Source organism: Palaemon carinicauda, chromosome 23 (assembly GCF_036898095.1).
Source record: "Palaemon carinicauda isolate YSFRI2023 chromosome 23, ASM3689809v2, whole genome shotgun sequence".
NCBI classification, from domain to species: Eukaryota; Metazoa; Arthropoda; class Malacostraca; order Decapoda; family Palaemonidae; genus Palaemon; species Palaemon carinicauda.
This window is the reverse complement of record NC_090747.1, coordinates 15,377,793-15,387,988: the sequence shown is the minus strand read 5'-3', so window position 1 is coordinate 15,387,988 and position 10,196 is coordinate 15,377,793. Positions and strand designations below refer to the sequence as shown.

The 10,196-nt window shown below is 35.5% G+C and overlaps 1 protein-coding gene across 1 annotated transcript; it reads right to left on the bottom strand.

Moving 5' to 3' along the window:
• Window positions 1-8,994: 8,994 nt before the first annotated feature.
• LOC137617446 (tigger transposable element-derived protein 1-like) lies at window positions 8,995-10,017 on the bottom strand. The gene is made up of 2 exons (XM_068347471.1): window positions 9,546-10,017; window positions 8,995-9,320 (listed from the first exon to the last, which is right to left on the bottom strand). Exons 1-2 carry the CDS (start codon window positions 10,015-10,017, stop codon window positions 8,995-8,997), a joined length of 798 nt encoding a protein of 265 aa, XP_068203572.1.
• Between the last annotated feature and the right edge of the window lie 179 nt (window positions 10,018-10,196).

Below are 10,196 nucleotides of genomic sequence, written 5' to 3'. Positions count from 1 at the left end.
AAGGACTGACATACAACGTTTACTAAACCTTGAAGAAACATATCCAGGAAGCACTACATTTAACGGAAATCGGACCTAAAACATTCACCCAAACATCAATAAGTAGAAACAATCCAGTGATAGAGAGAGGAAATGACGACGTCACCCTTCGCCCATATAAACCGAAGCTAAGTACATTTTTTTTTATTCATTTCAGTTTTGAGCAGTGAAGTGTAGTTATCACAAGTCAATCGTCCATTATTGCTGGCATGAGTTGTTTGCTAATCTTTAATTTTCTTTCATTTAAGGAAACTGTATTCAACTTCGAATTCTCGTCTAGAATTTATTTTTTTCTCTCTCTGTGCTAATTCCGTTTTCTTTCAGAAGTTCTCGGGAAATATCTTTGTATTCCGTTTTCTTTCAGAAGTTCTCAGGAAATATCTTTGTATTAGTATCTTTGTTTTGGGGGATTTTGTTATAATCTTTATCATTTTGAGCTTATGCGTTTACGCAGTGGGCGTCTATATTCACATAGATATTTTGATAGGATTGCAAGTAGTCGTAGAGATAGAAAAAGAAATACAGTAAACATGACGCCCCCTGTGAACCCCACCCCTGGACCGAGTAATCCGATCCCAGGACATGGTAACCCCCCTTCCATTGTGTGACACTAGTAAATGCTCGCTCTGCAATCCTTCCTTTTCAAGGTCGGGTTAATGGGTTCTTGCCTCAGAATGTGGAGTCATGGATTTCATCCGTCGATGCCCATTTAAATGCTAAACAGATTATAGACCCATATATACAATTACAAGAAGCTAAAAGTTTTATAGACTTTTCTAAAGGAGATGCGAGTACATATTTGAGGGGTGTTTCATTTCAAGAAGCAGTTACCTGGGATGATTTCAAAGTTAGACTACGTGTAGTCTATGGAGGTGAGGAAGCCTTAGATGTAGTTTTAACATTAAGAAATACACTTAATCAAGCCACTATGACTCGGCTTAATGTTATTGAGAGAGAAGCTCTCATAGCCAATAGGCTTAACGAATATCAAGATATTTTAGGTAATTCCATTTGGGTTACTAGAGATAACATCTCCGTGAAAGATTTTTTTACGAATAATGTATTTACCTTGCATGACACTTATGTTGCCTGAAGGATTAGTGCGGTGTTCTGATAAAAAGTTAACGCCAGCAAGTACGGAATTGGATGTATATAAACAGATAAAGAAACATATGTCTAAGTGTCCTGATCTTGATCCCGTGTTTACACAAGTTTTTTGCAAAAAATTAAACAAAGCCACAACAAGTAAACGTAGTTAATAATAGTCAAGTTGCAGAAATGACGTGTTATAATTGGAAACGTCAAGGTCACTTGATTGCGGACTGCAGAACGAGATTCTGTTCGTTACATAATAGTTCGACTTATTCATATAGTCAGTGCTACTCGCGTAAGACACAACAGAATCCTATAAATACACAGTCAATTCCACAGTCAGTTCCATATGGAAATAAAAAGAAAAATCCTTATTTCACTAAGAAGAAACAGCCAAACATCAATGTAGTTCAAAATCAGAAACAATCAAAAAGTTCTTCGAATAACGCTGCTTCTGGGTCGTCAAACCAAAACTCGCAAGGTCAGACTAATTTTCAAAATGTGCAGAGCAAAGCAAATACCACATAATTAACTCCAGTGGGGAAGAGCGTGATGTTGGGTCAAGGTCCTTCATGTCAACATCAGTAGTATTGAATAATCAATTTAATGTTTTATCAGATCATTGTGAGGCAATATATTTTCCTATGAAACACACGGCCGAATTAAATAAATCAGTGCATGCTCCCGTATATTTGCAACGAATTCATACAATAATAAGCCAAAATGAGTTACGACCAACATTATATGCTGTAAATTTAGAACACAGATCATTTACATTATTTTTTGACTCTGGTAGTCCACGTAATATCATGGATTTGAGGACACATCATTTGTTGTTTTCGAACTTCCCAATAGAAAAGTCCGGAGTAAGGCTCTCGGGTATAGGAAATAATGAATTAAATGTAATATGCGTAACTCATGTTCAGTTCAAGGTCGGTAAGCGCACGTTTGCCGATACATTTGCTGTTGTACAAAATATTGATATGTATCCAGCTGTAATTATAGGATTCCCATCTATGGGCAATCAAAACATTATCTTAGCCCCTGCCAAGCACGGCATGTATATCAAAGGAAAATTCTATAAGTCTTCTAATACCTTAAAATTGGTTTTGGATAAAAAGGAGATGACAAATAAAACCGTGACGTACGTTGAAGAACCAATAACTTGTCTCACTAATAAAGAAATAATATACGTGACCCAAGAGAATTCTTGTTCACCCGTAATATCATCTTGCACGCAATCTATCGAGCCGAACGTACCTTCGAATTTAATAGTGCAAGTAAAGAAAACATTACCGGGATCTGAAATATTAATCCTTTCCGACACTTTGAAAACTAATGGATTGTCTGTCACACAAGCTATTTATACAGTAGGCTCACATCAACAATGTAATATTGAAGTCTGTAATCATTCAAATACCACTTTAGTAATTCACAAAAATCAACATATCTTGGATGTAGAAGTTTATAAACATCGTATTCTTACCGTTGCTGAAATCAATCACGGTCAATCAGTTGCGGATGAATCCCTTTTGCAATCTATTAAAAATAAAATCAATAAAGACATTCAAAAAGAAGAAATTCAGCAGAAAATTTTTCGACTTTTAACTGAATATCATGATGTTTTTTCCACTACGGATGGATCCTTAGGAAAAACAGATGTGATCGAGCATCAAATAAGGTTAAAGGACAAGCAGAAAATTATCTATGTACCCTTGTACAGGCTCCCTATGAAATTCGAGAATGAAATAAATGATGAAGTAGGTAAAATGCTAGAAGAAGGAGTCATTAGGAAATCGAACAGCCCTTATAATTTTCCATTAATAGTTGTACCGAAAAAAGATCGAACATGGCGTATCTGCGTAGACTTCCGTCGCCTAAATGAGGAGACGATCCCTGATCGATTCCCAGTGCCATGTTGCGGATGAATCCATTTTGCAATCTATTAAAAATTAAATCAATAAAGACATTCAAAAAGAAGAAATTCAGCAGAACATTTTTCGACTTTTACTGAATATCATGATGTTTTTTCCACTACGGATGGATCCTTAGGAAAAACAGATGTGATCGAGCATCAAATAAGGTTAAAGGACAAGCAGAAAATTATCTATGTACCCTTGTACAGGCTCCCTATGAAATTCGAGAATGAAATAAATGATGAAGTAGGTAAAATGCTAGAAGAAGGAGTCATTAGGAAATCGAACAGCCCTTATAATTTTCCATTAATAGTTGTACCAAAAAAAGATCGAACATGGCGGATCTGCGTAGGCTTCCGTCGCCTAAATGAGGAGACGATCCCTGATCGATTCCCAGTGCCATGTACTGACGATATTTTATCTTTGTTAGGTCAGAATAAATATTTTACCAGTTTGGACTTACTTAAAGGCTTTCACCAGATATCAATAGAAGAAAATAGTATCCCATACACAGCCTTCAGCACAGCCAGGGGACATTATGAATTTTTACGGATGCCTTTTGGTTTAGGTTGTGCTCCCATAACATTTACAAGAATTATTAACATAGTGTTTGGAGACTTGCTAGGGGATATATTTCATGCCTATATGGACGATCTTTTAATCTTTTCCAACACCTTAGAAGAACATCTACGTAAATTAGAACTAGTACTACAGAGACTAAGACAACATAACTTAAGGGTAAAGATTAGTTAGTGTGAATTTTTCAAAACAGAATTAGTCTATTTGGGTTTTACGGTGTCAAGCCAAGGTCTTAAAGTAGTCGATGATAAGGTGTCGGCTATCCGTAACTTTCCGATACCTACTAATGTCAAGGGAATACAGCAATTTCTGGGTTGTAGTGGATATTACAGGCGTTTTATACGCATTTATTCAATAATAGCCACTCCCTTAACTGATCTTACGAAGAAGGGCGTAGATTTCATATGGTCTGAGCAGCATCAACAGGCATTTAATACCTTGAAAGATGAACTGTGTAGTTCTCCTATCTTAAAATTTCCTGACTTCCGTAAGGAATTCTTCATTGCAACAGACGCCTCAAACTTAGGAGTAGGTGGGGTACTGCTTCAGCAATATGAAAAACAATTTTTCCCGATAGCTTTTTATTCTCGAAAACTGAGAACTTCCGATAGTAAGTATGCAGTAATAGATAAGGAAGGGCTAGTTATGGTTAATTCACTAGTGCATTTTAAGTTCATAATATACGGTTATCCCGTTAAGGTTCTTACTGATCATAAACCACTAACCGACTTCTTTAAAGGCTTCAGCCACAGCCCCAAACGAACTCGGTGGCATTTGATCATTCAAGACTTTGGCGCGAGAATCGGGTATTTACCAGGGAAAGCAAATATCATTGCTGATGCATTATCACGCAACCTCGTGTCATGTTGTACGGAGCCTTTAGCTGAATTAATAGAGATATCAACATCCATGCCTATTGTTAAAACGATATCTGAACAAGAAGATCTGGGCTGGAGTGCTGAATTATTACAATCTGAGCAAAGAAAAGATTAGAAATTAGAAAAAATTCTAAATGCTTGGAAAGGCAATCATAAGGAAAAGGAATATATAAAGTATAAGCAGCAGAATTATATAATCAAAGACAATATTCTGTGTAGGACCGTGACAAGGAAAACCCGCAATACACCACATGTAATTAACGACCAGGTAGTAGTACCAATCTCACTTATTTCCACTGTCCTAAATTAGTTGCATGCAAATCTATTGCATGGACACCCGGGGTTCTCTTTAATGTCACAGAAAGCCAAATCATTGTTTTATTGGCATACGATGCTTACAGATATAAAAAAAAACACATAGCTAATTGTCGCACATGTCAGGAAAACAAAGGGCATACGAAAACACCTGTCAGACTAGGGGCTTATCCCGTGCCCAATCAACCCTTTGAAAGGATACATTTAGATTTATTAACAGGATTTTACGAGTCAAACAGAGGAAATAAGCACCTCTTAGTAATTGTAGATGCTTTAACTCGATATACAGAACTAATAGCGCTTAAAACTAAAACTGCGATTGAATGCGCTAGGAAGTTTTACGAGTGTTACATTTGTAAACATGGAATTCCACACATGATAATCTCAGACTCGGCTGGAGAATTTGATAATCACTTTCTTACCTTATTGTGTGAATTCTTTAGCATAAAGAAAATAAATACCATGATATATCACCTAGAGTCGAATGGGCTAGTGGAAAGAGCAAATAGGAAGGTTTTATATATATTAAGAGTAACACTAGGGGGATCAGACCCCAACTGGGATATTGCAATACCTGCGGTACTGAGTACTCTGAATCATTCATATCATATATCAATTAAAATGTCACCGCACGAGGCATTGTATGGTACCCCAGTTAGAACGCCTTTCCATGTATTAGCGCCTACAACTAATTTATCAAATCCTTCAAAAGAATGTATAAATGCAAGCAAAAGTTGTTTTGATATCCTTCGAAAGAATTTAGAAGAATCACAAATCATAATGAAAAAGAATCATGATAAAATTGCGAAGCCAACTAAAACATATACTGTGGATGATAATGTATACATACAGGTAAATGTACGTAAAGGACTCAATTATAAACTAACATCTAAGTTTGAAGGCCCATTTAACATTTTGGAAACATTAACGGCCAATATGCTTAGAGTTCAAAAAGTATCCCAACCCACTGATGAGAGAATCGTACCATTACCTCACATAAGAAATTAAAATAAGAGGGAAAGAAGTGAGGGAAAGATTTTTTTTTTTTTTGTGAACATTATATGTTAAAAGTTTTTTCTTCTTGATACAGGAGTAATTACATATATTTTTCTCATTACAGGTTTCCAAGATGAAGTTTTTATTGTTAGGAGTGATATTGTTCGCTCAGACATTTTTCTCGTGTGGGATGAGCTCTAAAACTAAAAGTATAGATTTTAAATATGGCACTATAGTAGAAAGACAAGAAGACGTTTTTATTACATCAAGTAAAGTAGTTGTTGAAGTGCATATGCAAGCAATTTTTCTCCTAGAGAATGATGTCACTAGCTTAAAGAGCGTCATTTCAAGGTTTGCTGTTTCATTAAATGAAATGCATAGAAGACACTTTCCTTTTAATACAGAGAGTTCGCTTGTATCGACACTAAAAGTTGCAGAGATGCTATCAGACAACTTGCAAAATAAGACTTACGAGACAGAATCTTTGGCTCGTGACCTTTGATGTGGACAGTAGGACACGATAATCTTGAGAAACGTAACCCATTTATTTTTGCTGCACTAAACATCTTTGGTTCTATTGCAAGTTTAGGCTTAGGAATTTCCAATTGTCTTGAGATTAGTAATCAAAATAAGAAAATTGAGTTTTTGACTCATAAAAATTAATAAATTATGTCAGAACTAAGGAATCAGCTTCAATCAATCAAATTATGAGTTTGGTGAACGAACATTCTAGTAATATCAGTCAGATTATGGTAGTACAAGATTTGTTGGCAACATAAACGTATTATGATTCAAAAATAGATCATATACATAACAGATTGGCACATTTCATTGAGAAATCAAAAGACTATGTGGAAGCTATCACGTTAGCAACTAAAGGTGTACTGCCACCGCATTTGTTGCCAATAAGAGACTTAACGTTAATTGTGGAAAATGGACGGGAGAAATTAGGCTATGTTCCTTTGTTAGACGCACGTAGGTTAGAATTTTATTACAGTATAATTACAGTAAGCGTTGAAAATCACAAGATTATGATTACAATTCCCTTTGATTCTTCTGATGCCTGACAATCTTACAGGATATCACCATTTCCGATTTTCATGACGAATCACTCAAATCCAGTAATATCCAGTTTGACAGGACACGTATTGTTTTCCCCAGACAAGGAAACATATACGGTCATTAACTCACTGTTCAGACGCAATGGATAAAAAAAATATGTACAGCTGACTCCTTTGAATTCCATAAAAACTCAATGGATTCATGCGAGTTAGGTATAGTGCTAGACGTTGCTCTCTCCCATACACATGAAAATTGTCTGGAAAAGCTTTATCCCTTTGACGATAATAAGTTCAATTGCAGACTGAACAATGGCTCGTGGATTCAATACGGCAAGGCCGGCTTCAATGTATCATGCCCAGATGGATCCATGTCCTATTCCCAAATCTTTGTTGCAGCAGATGCTTGTATCGGTACGTCCCCGAATTACATGGTTCATGGAATCAAGACTATCATCAGAGAACGAGCTTACTTCGCAAACTTCACGTGGTCAACAACAAATCCATCTTTACCTCTCCCATACAATGCACGTGCGGCTTAGCGGTTGATGAAATTGACCGAGGTGGACCACCCGACACCGACTTATGCAGAACGTCGATTCGACGTGTTACTAGCAGTAATCAGCGTTACGGTGATGATATTTATCGCCGTTAACATCCTTGTTTGTCGTAGGTTAAAGAGAAATAAATTGGAGCTCAAACAGAACGTTTTGCCATGTCCAGACAAAACTCCTTATTTAATTCAATTTAAAGCCGTTTGAAACTGACCCCTTCATTCGTTCAAAATTTGTTTGTTCAACACTTGGAAAAGTGTTGTGCACGAAAAGCAATTAATACGCTAGTAATATGTAATTGAAGAGACTATAGAACATTTGCCTTTTAAAAAACATTCAAAAAACATATAATTTTTTGGGCACCTAATAAAATATATAAGCCTGAATGTTAAAATAAAGAATCTATGGGCATCTAATAAAATATATAAGCCCTATATATAAATATAAATAAATATATATATATATATATATATATATATATATATATATATATATATATATATATATATATATATATATATATATATATATATATATATATATATATATATATATATATATATATATATATATATATATGTATATATATGTACAAAACCGTGGTACGTGTACGTACCAGGAATTCGTGTTTGTGCACTAAAGTTGTATTTTTATCAAGGTAACAAATATTTTTATTAGTTACCGTATTATAATAATCTATATTTTTGACAAAGGTAACAACTATTCTTTAACAAAGTTACCGAATCATATGTATATCAGTATTTTTTTTTTTTGGTACCATATAATCGTTTGCTAGCAATGTACCATATATATCATCTGTATTTATCATGCGTTTTTTCTTTGTTTTGGCAATATTTGTTAAGCATGCACTTTTATTTTTTTTAATGTGCCTATTTGAACATTCCTCCTCATTTGCTTATGGCTAAAGTTAAAAAACAAAAAACAATATATATATATCCAGTCACACTCCTAGTAAACATATTTTGACGTATTGTTAAATTTTCAAATATTTAGGTAGCTGACCGAGCTAATGTAATATATAGATATTACTTGTTTAAAACATATGACCTACAGGTCACTGTGGAAGTAAGAGAAGTGTGAGAAATGCCATAGTCATATCATAAGCAGGATGTTGTGTTTAATATAATCCATTAAGTGCTGAGATAACTAAGTAAACTTTAACGTGAATATGGATATTTGTGGCAGTTCATTTTGAGATGTAATACGGAATGGTCATCCGACCAAACCATCTATACTCCTGTGATGGAGATGTTAATACTGTTTTTAAAGAATAAACTATTTTAAAGTTAACTTACCTAGACTTTACTTGAAGATTTAACATACCAAATCTAATCTATAACACATTGAAGATGACATTTTAAGGGAACCCAAATGTGTGTTAGTAACAGTAGCATACCAATACATGCAGCTCCTTGAGTTCCTCAGTGGTGAGCTCTTTATAATGCTCCTTGACGAGTTCAGTGAGGTCATCTTCATCGACCTCCAGACCCATGGACTGGCCAACAATTACAATCTCTTCTACGTCTTCCTCTACGGCAAGCACTGGTTAAGGCTCAGGGCCAAAACCCTCAAAATCTCTGTGAGAAACAGCATCTGGCCAAAGCTTCTTCCAAGCTGAATTCAGTGTCTGCCGAGTTACTTCCTCCCTCTTCAGGCAGTGCACGATATTGAAATGGCTCCTCCAAGATTCATGCAAAGTTAAGTTGGTGCATTGCGTGAAGTTAAAGCACTGCTTAAATAAGTGCTTGGTGTAGAGCTCCTGAAAATTAGAGATGACTTGCTGGTCCATGGGCTGGAAGATAGGGGTGGTGTTCTGTGGAAGATATAGCACTCTGATGAACTTGAACTGGTCGATGATATAATTTCTGAGTCCTTGGTGGTAAGCGGGAGCATTATTCAAGCAAAGCATACACCTTAAAGGCAAATTCCTCTCCAGAAGGTACTTCTTGACAGCAGGTCCAAAAATATGTTTTACCCATTCATCAAAGAAATGCCTAGTAACCCAAGCCCTATAATTAGCAGCATGTCATTATTGTCTCTGTGCCTTAAATGCCCTAGTGTTTTTGAAATGATAAGCCAATAATGGCTTTATTTTGCCTTCCCCGCTGGCATTGGCACATAGGGCAGGAGTCAACCGATTCTTCATAGGCTTATGTCCAGACATTTTCTTCTCTTCGGCAGTGATGTATGTTTGGCTAGGCATCTTTTTCCAAAACAGACCGGTGTTATCATAATTGAAAACTTGCTGCTCTACCTTCCCTTCATCCTCCACGATCTTTTCAAACTTCTTAACAAAATCGTTAGCAGCCTTGGTATCTGAACTTGAAGCCACTCTGTTCAGAACCACTAAATGAATCTCAGTCCGTCTCTTAAATTTCACGAACCAACCGCGAGACGCCTTGAATTCCTCTGTTGTACGATTGGTTGACCTCACCCCCGCGCCACCCCCAGAGTCCGCCGCCTTCAAGTCACAATAGATAGCGCTGGCCTTCTCACAAATTATCGTTTCAGTGATCGTATCGCCAACAACTGCTTTGTCCTTTATCCATATCAACAAAAGGCGTTCCATCTCTTCCTGGGAAGGGCTACTATATATGTATATATATATATATATATATATATATATATATATATATATATATATATATATATATATATATATATATATATATATATATATATATATATATATATATATATATATATATATATATATATATATATATATATATATATATATATATATAT